The sequence below is a fragment of the Neomonachus schauinslandi genome, chromosome 3 (assembly GCF_002201575.2).
Source record: "Neomonachus schauinslandi chromosome 3, ASM220157v2, whole genome shotgun sequence".
Lineage (NCBI taxonomy): Eukaryota > Metazoa > Chordata > Mammalia > Carnivora > Phocidae > Neomonachus > Neomonachus schauinslandi.
In genome coordinates this window covers 975,212-991,974 of record NC_058405.1, presented here as the reverse complement: position 1 = coordinate 991,974, position 16,763 = coordinate 975,212, and the positions used below count along the sequence as shown (strand labels likewise).

The 16,763-nt window shown below is 63.0% G+C and overlaps 1 protein-coding gene across 2 annotated transcripts in view; it reads left to right on the top strand.

The window, feature by feature from the left end:
* MCF2L (MCF.2 cell line derived transforming sequence like) overlaps window positions 1–16,763 on the top strand; it is a 101,576-nt gene that overhangs the window by 32,465 nt on the left and 52,348 nt on the right. Inside the window, exons 2-3 of one of the 2 annotated variants that reach the window (XM_044913498.1) lie at window positions 8,129–8,212; window positions 12,148–12,262. In XM_044913498.1, coding sequence (XP_044769433.1) covers window positions 8,129–8,212; window positions 12,148–12,262 — 199 coding nt within the window. Of the gene's footprint in view, window positions 1–8,116; window positions 8,213–12,147; window positions 12,263–16,763 lie in introns of those variants that run through there. The other variant, XM_044913499.1, reaches the window with a different exon arrangement.

Below are 16,763 nucleotides of genomic sequence, written 5' to 3'. Positions count from 1 at the left end.
AAGGGTCTGCACATACCTTGTGCAGAGACTCGAGTACGGATCCTCACCTTTGATGCAGGAGCCGGCTGCAGTCAGCGAGCTCTGGGTGGAGCTGGCTCGCCCTCCATGTCACCTGGCCCACCTGCCCACCCACGTCGGGCTGCTGTGGCTGATGCGTAGCTGCTCTCGTGCATCTCCCTCGCCCCCTCCTCCTGTTCCGGGCACTGAAAGCCCACTGTGTAGCCACGGGCAATAAACTCAGACCGCAGGGTGGCCACGAGGCCTCCCTGCTGGGCCTGCCACGTCGGCCCCACCTCTGGCCGCAGGTGTTGCTAGTGCCACTTCTCTGGGAGCTCAGTGAGGTGCTGCCGTCCCTGCTCTGTGGTCGCCAGCTCCCAGGTGCGGCAAGCACGGAAGGCTTCACGGTGGCACTCGTGGCACGGTGTGGCCTGACAGCTTCGAAAGCAAACAGCACTCTCAGTTTTATGGCTGCCTCCTCTTCCCCAATATTTGTGCCTTAAAAGCTGTCATTATGCCTCCGTCAGGTTTCTGAGCCGCGGCCCAGAGGCCCTTGTCGCCGTCCTTTCAAGCCTCCTTGTGCTGACACTCGTTTGGCAGCAGAGGGGGGCTCTCAGCTTCCCAAGCCCCTTGGCTGGCCTCACCTGGCCATGCGGCGTCTGGGCCAGCAGTGAGCCCTTGCACCTGCTCTTGCCCACAGGGGAGGACGGCCTCCGGCCTGATCGCCAGCCCCATGGGGCATGGACTTTGGAAACCTTCTGGGTTCCGTCCCTGGTTCCCAAACCCACACAGGTGCACACTTGGCCACAGAGCCAGGGAGGCGACTTGGTGCTCTGTTGAATTAAACAGAAGTGTGACTCAGAATTCACAGGAATTTCAAACTCAGAAAAGTTCAAAGGGAGCTCCTGGCTGTGCTCCATCCTCGATCTGACCGCTGTGAGCACAGTGGCCCGTGGCTGCAGGGAGGTTCTGGGAAAAGTGGGGGCCAGCCCCGTCAGCATTCCGGGAAGGAGAGGTGTGTGACGGCGGCCTCGGGGGGGAGACACCCAGGTGTGGGTGTGAGGAGGCCCTCGCTTGTGGCAAGAGCACCCTTCTCAGTTCCAGAGGCTCCAGGTCCCATGGCCCAAGCAGCAGTCAGAGGTGGGCCTGGCCGCTGGAACCCCTGGCCGGGACCCCAGCCCTACGTCCCGTGCGGCAGCCCGAGAGTGAGTGCTTGGCCTCTCTCCCCCGGCTCCCAGCCCAGCACCCTCTCGTCTGCCATGCCGGTGACAGCGGGAGCTGAGCGGGCTGTGTCCAGGGCGGGGCCCAAGCTGGGCTCGTGGACATGCACCTGCTCAGGCTCCATGTCTGTGCCCGTTTCTGTGCTCGCCTTTGTGGGCCTTAAAACAAAACCGGGCCCGTGTGCTCAGGGAGCACCTGGTAGCTGAAGGCCGTGTTCGTGAGGGCCCTGCAGCAAACACTCCCATGAATGGAGCGATTTGGCTGCACAGCCCCCTCGCGGCAGCCCTGAGCCCTGGGAAGCGTCCCGTGAGGCCAAGCCTCCCTCCCTGACCCACCGGCTTGGACCCCCAGCCTGCACGTGAGGCTTCCCTCGGGGTTCCGTTGGCTGGCCTGAGGGTCCCCGACCTCCACCTCTGTCCAGGGAGGGTGGAGGGAGCCCACTGAGGTGCTCCCAGACCCGCTGCCATTTTCCCCATCTCTAGCAGCTCCACGACTGCCCACTCGGGCCGGCCTGGGGCTGGGGAAGCAGGAACGAAGGTCCAGGGGCCGCTAGGGCAGGGTGGAGCGCTGTGTGACCCGGGGGCCCCACTTGCCCCTGAAAGCAGCTTCCATTCTGTCCTTGCATGTCACAGCTGCTCACTCTCTTACTCCGGACCCGCTCCAGACACCGGCTTCTCCTCCCTCAAGTGCCGGAACCGGCAACGGCAGCGTTGAAACTACAGCGGGGGGCCATGGGGGGCCGCGGGGGGCCTCCCGACCTTGGGGCCTCCCGAGCGCGGGGCCTCCTGAGCACGGGGCTCGCCCCTGCCCAGAATCGGACACAATGACCCACGTGCACTGAGGGTATGAGGAGGTTTCTCACCCACACAGGGACTCCCCGGGGGAGCAGGGCAGGCCCAAGGAATGGTCCAGAATGGCCCGGAATGGCCCAAGGTGGTGTGAACGCAGGGAGGGCGTGTGCTCTGGGCGGTGCTGTGCTTGGGGGTCCTGGGCTCCCTGCTGCAGCCGAGGGAGCGCTTTCCCGTGGGCTCGCCCAGATCGGGGCAGAGGTGGGCCTGACAGCGGCACCCGAAAACAGAATCCAGGGCGTGAGGAGGACTTGGGAGAGCAGGGTGTGGGCGCATGTCTGCGTGTGTGCCCGCCGCACGTGGGTCTTTGTCTTCTCAGGCTGGGATTGGAGCCCACGACGGGAACTGTCTCCTCTAACAGGGCTTCCAGTTTTCGGATCTGGTTCTGAAACAAGGTCTTGAGGAAACATCTGACGTTGACTTAAGGGGGGAGATGTTTTCACACCGGTTCTGATGCGTTAGCACTGTCCGCGTCGTCCGGTGTGCTCTTCCCTCCGCACGTGCCCGTCCAGTCCCTGCGTGTGTGTGTGCAAGGCTGCACCTCTGGGGGACACTGGCAGTCCCCTGGCGCCCGCCGCGGAGACCCCTGCGGGCAGTGGTGACACTTGCCGTCCGCGTCCTCTGCCGTGTGGAAGCGAACACCGTCTCCCGTGGTTGTTGTTCTCGGTAACGGCGGCCGAGGAGAAAACACCGTGGACAGAACTGTGGGCTCGATGCCCCCCGCCCCGGTGACTTAGAAAGCCGGGCGCCGGCCAGGGCCCAAGGCAGCTGCGCATCCCGAGTATTGGTGACAGCTGAACGCCCACCCACACGCCAGGCACTGCGCACGGCCACCCTGCGAGTGGGATGCCACGAAAACTAGCTCAGGAGGCAGAGGAATGCCAGGAAACCAGGGATCGCCGCGCGGGAAAGGCGAGTCAGTGCGCAGACCGCGGCCCCCTGGCTCTAGCCGCTCATCAGAGCGACTCCCAGAAGGCCGCATGGACGCACCAGCAGCCCTGGAGCCCGGGGGCCCTGGGGGCCTGGGCACGGTGCGCAGTCGGGTTCGGGTTTAAAGGCGCTTAGCGGCTGCTCCCTGAGCCGGGCCTCCAGGCCGCGGCCTGACCGTGGGCTTAGGAGCCCGATCGCCCCCCACCCCGCGGTCTGCTCCACCTGCAGCAGGGACAGCGTTTAAGACCTCGAGTCAGACGCTACTCAGACTCTAACAAAGGAAAACAAGTACAGAACTATGGGGTGATTTTCAATGCCTCTGGGATTGGCTGAATGTCATTTCTTTGACCACCGACACAAGGGTCAGGGACCCACCGAAGCACGTGATGGTCAGGACCCTGCCGTCCGCTGTTGCCGTGGCCCAAGCTCACCAAGAGGTCCGACTTCTCCTGCTTCTGCTCCTTCGAGCCCTTCAAGCCCCAAGGAGCGTCTGCACTTACTAACCCATCTCTGAAGGTCACCCACATGACAAGCCTCAGGTGGACAGTATCTTGTCCCTCCCTCTGAGGCTCTGCTCCTAGAATCTCCACGTTCCCTGCTGTGTGGCCTCCGGCAAGTCTCTGGACATCTCTGTGCCTTAGGCTGCTCGTCCAACAGACGGAATATAATGCTCCCGCCTGCCGGGTGGTTGTGACAGATGCACGGATACGCGAAGAGTCCCCGGTAGCAGTGACCTCTCTACAATGACGGGTTTTCTCGCACATCGACTGGAGAGTCCCGTGGCTGCTCTCACCAGCCTGAGTTGAGCAGATTCCTGCACTTCGCTGGTATTTACGCTGCGCCAACCGGCCGTGGAGTAGACGTTCAAGAAACGCTTGCTTTCTTGACTGATTTGAGGCCTGGGTGGGTTTGGGGGAGGTTTTTCCTTCTCTGCGCTGTTGGCCCAGCTGGGGCTTGTGTCAGACTTCCCCGAAAGTCGTGTCTTCGTTTTAGCGAGGACGAGCTGGGCGCGTCCCCACCGGTTACTGGAGCAGCTCCTGGCCGCCCCGCCAGCCCCCGGAACCCGGGGTCCACTCAGTCAGGAGGGGTCCCTGCTGTCCCCGACTGTGGAGCCCGCACACAGAGACCTTCGGGGGCTCCGACCCCAGTGGCCCCACCGCGGGAGCCGGGCCAGAGAAACACTCGGGCCTGGTGGGGAGGCAGGTCGTGAGCACTGCCTACACTCGGGGGCCCTGCCCCGGCCTGGGCCCCTGGGCCCTCTCCGCGTGCTTGCCCAAGCGGCCTGGAGCCTGTGTTGAGGAGGACTCTGAGGGTCACTGGGACTTGGTTGTCTGCCCGTGGCAAAGACAGAGGTGTGGGGCCGCTAAGCTGGGCTTCCGCCTGGCTTCAGGCAGCCCCTGGGGCCGGGCTGACGCCGCTACGTTCCTATGGGACAGTGTTCCAAAAGCTACTTTGTACCAAGTTGTGTCTCGCTCAGAGCCCACGGAGTGTGTGCTGTGAGTGTCCGCAAGCCCGGGTATAAGGTGTGAGTGGGACGCCCTGTGGGGCCTGGCCTGCAGTGGGCGTGCACAGGGCATCCGGCGGCCCACCTGGCTGACACCCTTCATAAGACAGGTGTTGATGAACGGGCAAACGTCCGCTTGATGGCGGATAGAGGCACCCCTCCTGGCGTCCCTGAGTGCGCCACGGACAGCGCAGCCTCGGACCTGCCGTCCGTCCGACTGGACACGGGTCTGACCTCAGCACCGCGTTGCCTGGACGCACAGCTCGTGCTGGGGCTGCAGCCAGCGTGGGGCAGCCGGGGTAGGACATGCAGGGCACCCATTCTGTGCACACCTTACCGAGGCCCCCAGGTGATTCCCACGCAGGCCTGAGCCGCAGACCCGCCAGGCAAGGGCGCGCAGCCTTGGGAGATGCGGGCCTGGAGCTCTGAGGAGGGGCGTGGCCCTCAGGGCTGCACGTCTTCATCTGCACCCGGGGCCACTATGGTCCCAAAGGGCTCCCAGATGGTGGTGGACTAGTCTGGAGCTGAGCCGGGTCCCAGGGCAGCTAAACTGTGAGGCGAGGGGTGGTTCCCGCCGAAGGGGTGAGTGGGCCACGTGTCCCCTGCCCTGTGCTGGGCCCCCAGCCCCGCCCCTGCAGGGCCCCGAAGGGAAGTGCTGCCCTCTCCGCGACCAGACCCTCGTTGACCTCCCAGACGTGATTCTGTGACAGGCTCCTTGCCCGGGGGTCTCCTTTCACATCTGGCTGAGACAGGAATGCTGGAAACGGGGAGTTATCTGTGCAGCATTGTGCTCACACAGAGCCGTTCTGTGAAGGCGCGGGGCCTCGCCTGACCCTTTTATTGGGCCCGCGGGTGGGGCGACCCCTTTCCTGTCCAGACTTCTGACCCTGGAGTGCCGGGGAAGTTTGCCTGTTCCCCCGAGGGTTCCTCCATTTCCTGCTGAGCCGGCGGTCACCATGTCCTCTGCCGCAAAGTGCAGGCCTGGCCCACATGGAAGAACTGCCCACTGCACCCGCAGGTCCAGATCCCGGGGGGGCAGAAGCAAGCAGGTGACAGCGACAAGCCCCTCGCGCCACGGTCCTTACTTATTTCCAGCTCTCTGAGGGGTGGGCAGTGACCACATAAGCCGGAGGACCTCTAGATGGAGTCCATGCCTATGGACCCACCTGTGTGCTGTTTCCGGCTCAGACTGTGCACAGAGTGACACTGTCGTTCACACCTAAAAAGGGGCCTTCGACCTAAGACACAGTATTAGAATGCGTTCTGCCCCAGAAACCTCGTGAGTGTGGGATTCACAGCGCAGCTGCAAGCTGACACAGCCCCGTGGTCGGCAGTCCACGGGCTCCAGAAATCCTGCACCAGCCTGTGTGCACGTCAGGAAGAACTTTGCCGAACTAGCTGGATTCCAAATGCTGCCGTGGGAAGTCACCGTGTCACGCGCCCCTCGCTTCCCCTGTTCAGCGCAAGTTCTTTGAGCTCCTATCGCAGCGGGTGCTGGGCCAGGCCCTGGGCTTGCGTAGTGGCCTGCAGACGCTCCGGTGGGCGTGCAGGGCGCTGTGAGGCCCAGCTCGGGCCAGGAGGTGGAGAAAGGCCTCCCTGAAGACATGACCTCTTGGCCAAGAATAGAGTAAGATTGGACCGGCCGGCAGACATGGGAGACACATTACAGGAAGCAGCTCATGCAAAGGCCCTGAGGCCTGAGGGACCTGGTCCACCCATTGGAGGAGCTCTGGGAACACGAGAGTGGCCAGCGCCTGTGGAGGAGGGTGGTTGACGAGGCCCAGAGATGTCTCTCCCAAGGAACCAAATTCGTGTTGACAGCTATCTGGCCCGTGGGACCGTCTCTCTGTCAGATAGCACAGGAATGGTTGGTAATAGTAGGCCTGTCCCTAGCACGTGGGAAAGCCCTGTGCCGTCGGGTGAGCTGGGCACAGAGCAGACTGCTCATGCAGGACCGAGCTCAGGACTCTGGGAGCTTGGGGAGGAGGTGTTGCCCAGAAGGCTCTGCCAGGCGGACGCGGCCTGAGGATGACCGTGCAGTGTCCACCGTCAAGAGGCCTGGACGCCCGTAGTCGTCTTTCCTTGTGGGCTGGTGGAGTCTGGCGGGAGTCTTGAGGTGCCGGTGATGGTGAGGTCTGGGGAACGCTCGTCACCGACACTGGGTCCCCGCTAAGGGACTTGCCCACTCAGTGTCTGCAGCTTTCCCCCGGCCCTGGCACGTCTCCAGACTTCCGGAGCCCTTGCCCCCCATGGCCTGTGCTCCACGGCGTGCGTCTCCGGGGTTATGGAGGCTGAACGCGAGGAGCCGGGCACAGGTGCGGTATTAACCGCGCACTTATTCCTTCCTTCCGAGGGGAGGAAAATCTGAACGTCACCCCCCGCCCACCGTCCAGGCTGCGAGCTGCAAACGAGTGCGTGCGGACATCGTCTGGAATTTAGAAACACGCTCCACGCTCTCAGATCAGTTGTTCTCAGCCCTGTTTCCCTCCCACAGAGGAGAGCCGCTGCAGAGACGCTGCACTGCCCGTGGGCAGCGGCCTCCCTGTCAGGTCCCGCGTTCTGAGTGTGATGAGCACTGACTGCTGTCACCTCCTGACCCCAGCCACCGCCACCGCCGCCCTGTGGGGCCGAGCGGGCTCGGGGTGGGTGGCGGCTCCACGGGGGACCCGCCCGTGTGCCCAGTGTGTCACCGTTTACCCTGGCTTGTTTGCAAGACCAGAAGAGCAGGCTTCCAGGCTGGTGCAGGGAGCGTCTTGCTGCCGCCATAGGGATTTTCCGGGTGGAAGAGTTCGGACCCGGATCTCCAAGCTGTTCACGGCCTGGGTCTTTAACTGGGTGTGGCAGGATCTGCGAGGCATCAGCATGGGTCCTGAGTCTCCTTGGAGAAATGGTGTTAGTGTCCCAGAAGGCAAATTCTGCCATTCAGCTGGGGTCACGTGATTGCTAGCAAGGCTGGCAGACACCAGAGCAAGGGCGGGTGCCCCAGCTCCACGCTCTCCACAGAGACATGCGGCAGCCCCACCCCAGGCCCCTGATCTAGGACTTGCGGCCTGCAGGCTGAGCCCCCGTTCCCGCCGGCGTCTGGCTCAGGGACCCAGCTGGGCACCCCTTCCTCTGTGTCTGCGCCAGGCAGGCAGGGGGCCCGTGCATGGGACAGAGCTCTGCACGTTCCCGCGTGCGTGTACGGAGGGTGTAGACCCGCAGCGGTGGCCGGGGCTCCTCGCTGACCTGCAGGTGTCTGCTCAGACTGCACTGGCCCTGGGGGTGCCCAGACCACTTCCAGAGCAGGGGTGGAGGCTGTGTGCCCCCTGGGTGCTCCTTGCTGGTGGCTTGTCCTCACTCCCACCCTCGAGTCCCTGTGCCCTTCTGCCTACACGTCCATCCGTCCCTCCTCCCGCCTGCCCGCCTCCTTTCTGTGCCTCTCACACACACCACATCTTAAATATTGATGAATCACCCAGCACACAGCTTCCTGTGCGCTGAGAAACAAAGGTTTCTGCGCATTGGAAACTGGAATCCCTTTTTCCAAGCATGTGACCGCTGGTCCCCTTCGGTGTTCGTGGATGTGCGCGGCTGCGTAAGGCGGTTTCCACCGAATGACAGTGGTGTCTGTCTGCTCTCCCTGCAGATGAAATCATGCACCGGGACATCACCCCACTCTGCGCCGTGGACATCCAGGACCAGCTGAAGAAGCGCTTTGCATATCTGTCTGGTGAGTGCGGGGTGGGCAGGAGGGAGGGTCCGCGTGCCAGGTTGTGGGCACCCCTTGGTTTCCTGTGACTACGTGGGCCCGGCCCAAGCGCTGGGAACCAGGGACAAGGCCTAGGACATGGCCTGCTTTGGATTTCACCGAGGGCCGGGAGATGTTGTGCAGCTAGGGGAGGGCAGCTCGGGGTCCTGAGAGCGACGCAGCCCGAGCGCTCCTGCCTGCAGACTCCAGAACGCTCCTGGGGCAGGTGATGTAGAAATAGGGCACAGCTGACCTCCTTCTTGCAGCGTCCAGGAGCTGGGGGCCTCCCTAGCCAAGCACACCTAGCTTCTGCAGAGAAGACCCCAGAGTGCAGCCGACATGGACAAGCGGCCGACTCTGCCCCAGTGGCCTATCCTGAGGTCCCCCTGTATCCCCAGACGCTGCATGGCTGCCACACTCCCCTCAGGTCCCAGTTTGCCTCCACCCTGTGGGACGACCTGCTGTCCTGCCTGGCTGGCCGTGGTGCGCGACCCCAGCTGCTGGATGGTGCTAGTGCATTGTGGGTGCTAAGGGTATGATTACGTCTGTGCAGCCGCCCTCACGGCTGCATGGGGGGCCCCCATCTGGACAAGACAACCTCCCACGGGTTCCTTGTGCTGTCAGTCAGGGCCTCTCCTTCTCCAGCGTGTGGCCCTAGACGCAGATGGCCCTCTCCCCTCATGAGCCCCCAGACCAGCCCCGCACCCCCCCAGGGCTGCCCTGGCCCTTCCCTGGCTCACCTGACCATCCCCTGGGCTGGAAGCCACTCCTCCAGCCGGGCCCTGACGTATGGTGCCTGACGTGTGGTCCTGACGCATGGCCCTGACGTGTGGGCCCTGACGTGTGGCCCTGACGTGTCATCCCTGACACGTGGCCCTGACGAGTGGCCCTGACGTGTGGTCCTGACATGTGGTCCTGACGCGTGGCCCTGACACGTGGTCCTGATGCATGGTCCTGACGTGTGGCCCTGACATGTGGCCCTGATGTGTGGTTCCTGATGTGTGGCCTTGACATGTCATCCCTGATGTGTGGCCCTGACGCATGGCCCTGACGCATGGGCCCTGACGTGTGGCCCTGACGTGTGGCCCTGGCGCGTGGTCCTGACATGTGTCCTGATGCGTGGTCCTGATGCATAGCCCTGACATGTGGTCCCTGACGTGTGGCCCTGACGTTCGGTCCTGACGTGTGGCCCTGACGTGTGGGCCCTGACGTGTGGTTCTGACATGTGGTTCTGATGTGTCATCCCTGATGCGTGGCCTGACGAGTGGCCCTGATGCGTGGTCCTGATGTATGGTGCCTGACATGTGGCCCTGATGCGTGGCCCTGACGTGTCATCCCTGATGTGTGGCCCTGACGCATGGCCCTGACGTGTGGTCCTGATGTGTGGCCCTGACACGTGGCCCCGACACGTGGTCCTGACGTGTGGTCCCTGACGTGTGGTCCCTGACATATCCTCACGCGTGGTCCTAACCATGGTCCTGACGCGTGGCCCTGACGCGTGGTCCCTGACGTGTGGTTCTGACGTGTCATCCCTGACGTGTGGTCCTGACACGTGGCCCTGATGTGTGGGCCCTGACACGTGGCCCTGATGTGTGGTTCTGATGTGTCATCCCTGATGTGTGGCCTGACAAGTGGCCCTGATGCGTGGTCCTGACATGTGGTCCTGATGCGTGGCCCTGACGTTTGGTCCTGACACGTGGCCCTGACCCGTGGTCCTGATGTGTGGTCCCTGACATGTGGCCCTGACGTGTCATCCCTGATGCGTGGCCCTGACACGTGGCCCTGACGCGTGGTCCTGACGTGTGCCCCAATGCGTGGCACTGATGTGTGGGCCCCGACACGTGGCACTGACACGTGGCCCTGACGTGTGGTCCTGACGTGTGGTCCCTGACATATGATCCTGACGCGTGGTCCTAACCCATGGTCCTGACACGTGGCCCTGACGTGTGGTCCTGACATGTGGCCCTGGTGCATGGCCCTGACGTGTGGCCCCGGAGCTCAGGGGTCCCCGTGGGATCCGAAGGTTGTCAGCAGGATGGGGGTCTCTGTGGGGACACGTCAGCAGTAAGGCAGGTTTGCTTCTCCCCAGCGGGGAGAAGCGGGGTATCCTTCAGAGGAGTGAGAACCCCTTGACAACACGGGGGTCATGGTGCCCAGCGGCGAGATGCTTAGCCAGGAGGCTGCGGGCCCTCTGCCGGCTCCCTCCGTCTCCCCAACCTGTTCTCGCCCCTTCAGGACCCCAAAGGCTCATGGCTCTAGTGCACCAGTGACCCAGATTCATGACCTTGACCTTCCTGCAGGTGATAATCCCACCGCTCTTGGCATTACTTGGGGAGGAAGCAGGGCCACAGGCCGGCCCCGAGCCCCCCACCCCCCAGACACACCTTTTCTCTAGTATCCAAACTCCAGCCAGCAGCTTGGGAGGGGACTATGTGGACGTGACGAAGGACCCCCTCGGTGGCTGTGAGATCAGCCCTGTGGGCCTGACCTAGCGGGCTGGGCCTCATGGGGGCCAGGCTCCTCCCACACGAAGGAGCGTGAGTCTGGGGATCTGGCTGAGTGACACTGACGGGGGACCCGTCCCATGTCATGCCACACCCGGCACCATCCACGGAGAATGTCGGCGTGGCTCAGGGTGCGCCTGATCCCTTCTCCAGTAGTGTCCGTACGGTGTGCCTTGCACGCGTCAGGAAGATCTGTCCCCCTCCCCGGGTCTCCCAGACACAGTCAGGTTTTCAGCATCATTCCATCAATGGCCATGATACCTGCTGTTTTTGGACATCATTGTAATTTGGCAGGATAATGCAGGACACGCCTGAGAAATGCCAGGAGGTGCCCCGTGGCCCGAGCCGTGGCAGGGGGCTGCCCGTATGCACTTCAGTGAGATCCAGGATGTGCGGAGCCCATGCTTGCGGCCCAGGCTGACCCAAAGCTTAGCTCGAAACAAGCCCTTTTACTGGTTTGTTGTTAATTCTCTGGGTGGGAATTCTGGAAGGGCCGGCCGTGTGGTTCTCTCTCCCCGGGTGGCGCTGGCCAGCTGGAACGTCAGGGGGCTTCTCTCACACACGAGGCGTTTCGGGGCCCCTGCGTGACGCCGGCCGCTCCCTCCCTGGCAGTGCGGGCTTCCTCCCCAGGAGGGAGCTCGGAGCAGGGAGGGTGGACACTGCGTGTCTTGCAGTCCAGCCCGGAGAGCTACACCGCATGACTTACGCTGCATCCGACAGCCAGGACAGGGGGCCGGGGCAGGAGAGATGGGCCCATCCCTCAAGGGGGCTGTCTCCAGCCACCCCGGCACCGGCGAGCAGGCCGACCTGGAGCCTGGGTCCCAGTGACTCCTGCGTGCTCTCAGCCCCTCCCCGGACTGTTTGCAGGACGGTTCAGACCACGTGAGCCCCAGACCAAACTCAGCCTCCTCTTCAAGCTCCTCTTCCCAGGTCCCGAACCCCACACCCGACCAGCAAAGTCCCTCAGGTCTCCCACCCGCCTGGTGCCCTCCCCCCTCACACTGCCAAAGGGATGGCCCCCTTCAGACCCCAACTGTCTGAAGCCTTAGGAGGTCGGCTAGGGTAGGAGGCTGGGCACTGTGCAGGGTTTAAAGCAGCTCCCGGCACAGAGAGCCGTACTTCTTGGCGTTAGCGAGCAAACAGGACAAGCAGCAGCGCAATCGTGTGGAAAGAGGCACAGGGAACATTCTGGAGGAAACGGGCCGCGAATTCTGGCGGCTGCCCCGTGGCGGCAGAATAATGGGGGATTGTTGGAATGTGTGTCACTCTTGTCCACACCAAGGGGTTCCTTGGAAAGCACACACGTCTTTCCTAATAAGCAAGCACAGCCTTGACAAAACGCCATCAATTCTAAGCGGACGCTGGTGCTCGGGGAAGGCGCCCGCACTGAGCGCTGCCTCACTCTCTCCCCAGGTGGGCGCGGGCAGGACGGCAGCCCCGTCATCACCTTCCCGGACTACCCGGCCTTCAGCGACGTCCCCGACAAGGAGTTCCAGAATGTCATGACCTACCTCACCAGCATCCCCAGGTGCGTGTCGCTGAGCCCCAGGCTGTCAGAGAAGGAGGTGGTGCTGAGGGGCTCACGGCCCCACAGAGCCAGCAGGGTCTAGAGCCTGCATCCTGCCCCTGCCCTTGGGAAGTGTCGGCTCCAGCCCCAGCGCCTGGGGTCCGATGGAGCCCGGGACCTTCCCTTGATCCGTTCGACAGACCGGGCCACTGTGAGTGGCAGGGGCTTTTGTGCCACGGGAAGGAGGCCACGGCACAAAGTGGCTCTGAGACCCTCTGGGGCTCGGCCTGACCCGTCGTCCCCCTCACGCTCTCGCGGGGGGAGAACTGACCCCAGAGGCAACTCCCCCAACTGTGGTTCTGTTTTATTATGAACAGAGCTGGAGCTCCTCTTCCAGAAAGGCAGGGAAACTTCCTCCGTAGCTCCCCGGCCGCACTGGGGCGGACGCAACACCACCCGGGGCGCCCACTCCACCACGAGAAGTGGTGAGGATGTGGACCTCACACCCTGATGAGCGAACACCATGGCTGTTGAGCCTCGTGGGTGATCTCATTCCTCCGGTGACATCAGGGTGAGGAGGAGGTCAGCTGCAGCGTAGGAGCTCAGCCCCCCGGGTCCCCGGAGACGCCACCCTCATTCTTCAGCGTCCGTAAGGACAGGTTTCTGAATTTGTGTAAATTAAGCTCCGTGAATTAGTCTAATCCAGAAAACAGACCAAAACAGCAAATTCGATTGACTGGTTCCTGTTGTATGAAAACTGCCAACCAGTGACAGCCCATCACTGATCAGTGCTGCAGGGTCCTAGATTCTTCTAGCAACCTGGGGGGGAGCCCTCCTCAGGGACGTGGGTGCTGAGTAGTCTCCTGGCAGGAGAAAGGTGGGCCACGGCCTGGGTCACATGGGGTCTGCCATCCTTTCTTTCCAAGCACCGGGCTCCCGACGGGCGGCCTGGGAGCCCAGCAGCTTCCTTAGCACCCCTGGGCCGGCCGTGCGCCCTTGAGGGGCTTCCTGGTGGGGCTGTAATACCTCAGAGCATCTCCGTTCATTGTCTGGGCCCTGGGATCAGAAGCAGGACGGCAGTCTCAGGCCTGCTCAGCCCCTGAGGCCACGGGGCAGGAGTGTAAGCTCACGGCTGTGAGGTGGCTGGAAGATGCAGGCTCCCCCTGGAGAGGCACTGGGGAGGGTCCTTGGGGAAGGGACACCAGGATGCCGGGGTTCGAAGACATGGGGGGGACCCAGGATGGTAACTCTGGCCCCCCGTGTGCACCGCGGCGGGCACGTGGGACAGGGCAGCCCCTTGAGTGTGAAATGACTGAACACACAGTGGATTTAGGGAAGGACAAGTTCAAGGGATTTGGAGAGAAAACGGGGACGGCTGGGGTGGGCTGCTGACCGTGGACGCCCGTGCAGTCCCTGGTCTTCTGGGTGGGGGCCATCCTGAGTGCGGGAGACGGTGGCCGGAGCGGGCCGAGGCGGCCTGGCTGCAGAGCTGGCTCAGTGCTGAGCTGGGGGTCACAGGCCCTGTGTTTCCGGGCACTCCTAGATGTTTTAAAAGGCAAAGAATCATGTTATTATCTGGAAATGTGAACAGCCAGTGACCCAGGTCTGATGTCGAGGCCGTAGGAGGCACGATGCTGGGAGGGGGCAGCGGGACCCCCAACACACTCTGGGTCCTTCCAGGCTTGTACGTCTCCTCGCCCCGGGGTCCCCATCCTCACTAGTTGGCAGATCTTCTGGCCTCAGGGCCTTTGCGCTTGCTGCCCCTCGGTGGACCACTTCAGATGGCTCCTTTTCATGCTTCAGGCCACCCCCTCAGGGAGGCCCCCATCACACCCGCCTAGAGAAAGAAGCAGGCCCTCCACCCTCAGGGCCCCTCACCCGCCAGGCTTCCCGGATCTTATGTGAAATGGTCGTGCTGTCCGCGAGGTTTCGGTTCACGTCTGCCTGTGGTAAATGTGTGCGGACTCATAGACTGCGTGTGCGGAGGAACGAAGTCAATCACAGGGCCAGCTGCCTGACTCGGAGGCCCCCGTGCTCCCCCTTGTTTGGGACAGCAACCTTCCGGCTCCTCTTCTATCCCCAGCAGAACGAGCGCTGTGCGGGACCCTGGTTTCCAGGAGCGCGTGCATGGCTCACGTGCGGGCAGAGGGAAGGAAGTGCGGTTGGGTCTGTCGTTGCGCGGCGCTGACCAGGTGGCTGAGAGGCTGCTTCGCGTATTTGAGGCCTGGAGCCCTGGGCTCCATCTCCGGAGACAAGGGTGTGCAGCGGCGTTGGTCAGCGTGTGGTTTACTCACGTCTCCCTTCTTCCCGGAGGAGGGCGCGAGCACGAGTGCCGGAGTGCCAGATCTGGGCCCGCCCGACCCCACGTGCCCATGATCTGAGAAGGCAGCTGTGGGCCCCCAAGGGCACGAGGGGCCCACAGAAGAGGAACCGGGTGCTGGGTGTGTGGCCGCGGGCAGGCGGCATGGCCGAGCAAGCTTGAGGCGGGCACCCGCGGCCTCGCCCCGAGCTCCCGCCGCCGCCTCCTCGACGGGCTGTCAGTCCTGACCGTGAGCGTTGCCGTGGAGGCCGGCGGCTCTGAAAGAGGGAACTGTTCAGGTGGAGCTCTAAAGTAAAGGAACGGGCGGTCTCCCTGCATGGGGCCGCTGCATTCCGGCACAACGGGCGCTCACCAAAACCACGGGGCCGGAGACGTGCCCAGCCCGGTGCAGGGGGAGAACGTGGCACGCGAGGGGGGCCGTGGCTCGGCTCTCCTGGGGGGCCCCGGGGTGCCCCCACCGCCTCCCCCGCGCAGATCTCTGTCCTGACCCCAGGGGTGGGGACGTGGGCGGGGCCCCTTCCAGAAGGCAGGCCGGAGCCCCTCACCGGGCAGGCTGGGGCTGCCAGGCCGGCGCGGCCTCCAGGTGGAAGGGTAGCACGACGGCCTGGCGTGGGCTTTCCCACGGCAGAACTCGCACACCGGCTGCTTCACGATAAGTCACAGTTTTTAAACCCAGCTTTAATTTCATCTTTGAAAATAACGTACCATGTGCCGCGTCAGTCATCCTCATCGTTAATGCAAACGGCCCGAGTTCAGCCCCGGCGCTGACTGGTAGTTACGGTTGAAACACGGCATCGCACCACGGCGGGCTTTGTCTGCGTGCATCCCACGCACGTACGTGGGAAACGCCTCAGTGGTCTTCCGAAAACCTCAGTCAAGGGAATGTGGAACGGTGCTGGGATTGGGCGGGCAGCAGTCAGCTGGCGTCCAGCAGCGTGGTGGCTGTTCGGCGGGCGACCCTGGGAGCTCTCGCCTGGCCTGAGGGCCGGGTCTCGCCATCCAGATCCCTAGGACGCCGGCCGTTCCTCATGGGGCTCACTCAGCACCGTCGCCCAGCCTTGCCCAGGGTGGCGTCTGTGACCTGTGCACAGCAGAGAGGAAGTCAGACACAGGCGCCCTGGGCCGGTCACCCCGTCGCTGTCCGCGAGAAATGTCCGGGTTCCGACACACTTGGACCCAACAGTAAACAAAATAAAGTCCTGCTACTTACATTCTCAGGAAATGAAGTAGGTTGTGCACAGGGGTGTGGAGTTTGGAAACCCACCCTGGCTGTGGCACCCTGGCCCGTGGCCTTCAGGGCTCCCTTTGCCCAGTGAAATGGGGAAAGGTGCATTGTGGGAGGGGCTGCAGTCTCCGGGAAGGGCATGGTGTCCCCACCAGGTGGCAGCAGTGCAGCTGGCCCCAAGGTTTGGAGGGAGCGGTCACCCGAGAAGGGAAGGAGCACAGGGGAGGCCAAGCCCGCATGTGAGCCAAGGATGGGAGCTCGGTCCCAGCAGCCTGTAGGTTTGGGAGTCATGGGCATTTGGGGGATGAGGCCCTCAGGGGTGGGGTGGGGGCAAGGAGGGGAGACCTCAGGTGTCCCAGCTGGGGTGACCACCTGCGTGGGGCCTGTGGCTGCTTAGGAGCCCCTCCCTCCCAGGTGTCCTGGCTGCAGCCCTGCACGTATGGTCGGCTCGTGGGGAGATAGCATGAAAGCCAGGAACTCAGCACGAGTCTCAGGACAACAGGCCACTGGGGCCCTGGCAAGAACAGTCTTGATGGAGGGTTGGGGGCGAAATGTCAATTGGAGTAAATTTAACAAAAACTGGTGGAGCAGACTCGGAGACTAGGGGAGCAAAGAAACAGAACGGGCAGCTGGAGAGACGGATGAGGACCAGGTTCTCTTTTAAGATGAGAGAAATCATGACATACTTATGCTGATAGAAATTACTCCATAAAAACAAAAAAAAGTGGCAACAATCTGATTTCTCTTACATCTAACCCTGTTCTTTGTGCGCTGCCTCTGAGTCCATTACTAAGCAAACCGGGACAGGGATTACAGAGCCCATCCAGGGGGCACAGATACCCCAGGCTCCAGTCACTGAACCCCTCGGCCCCTCCACTCCTGTGGTTCTAAACCTGGACCCCCTCCCCCTCCTGCATTCCACACCCTGGACCCCCTCCCCCTCCCGTGGCTCCACACCCTGGACCCCCTCCCCCTCC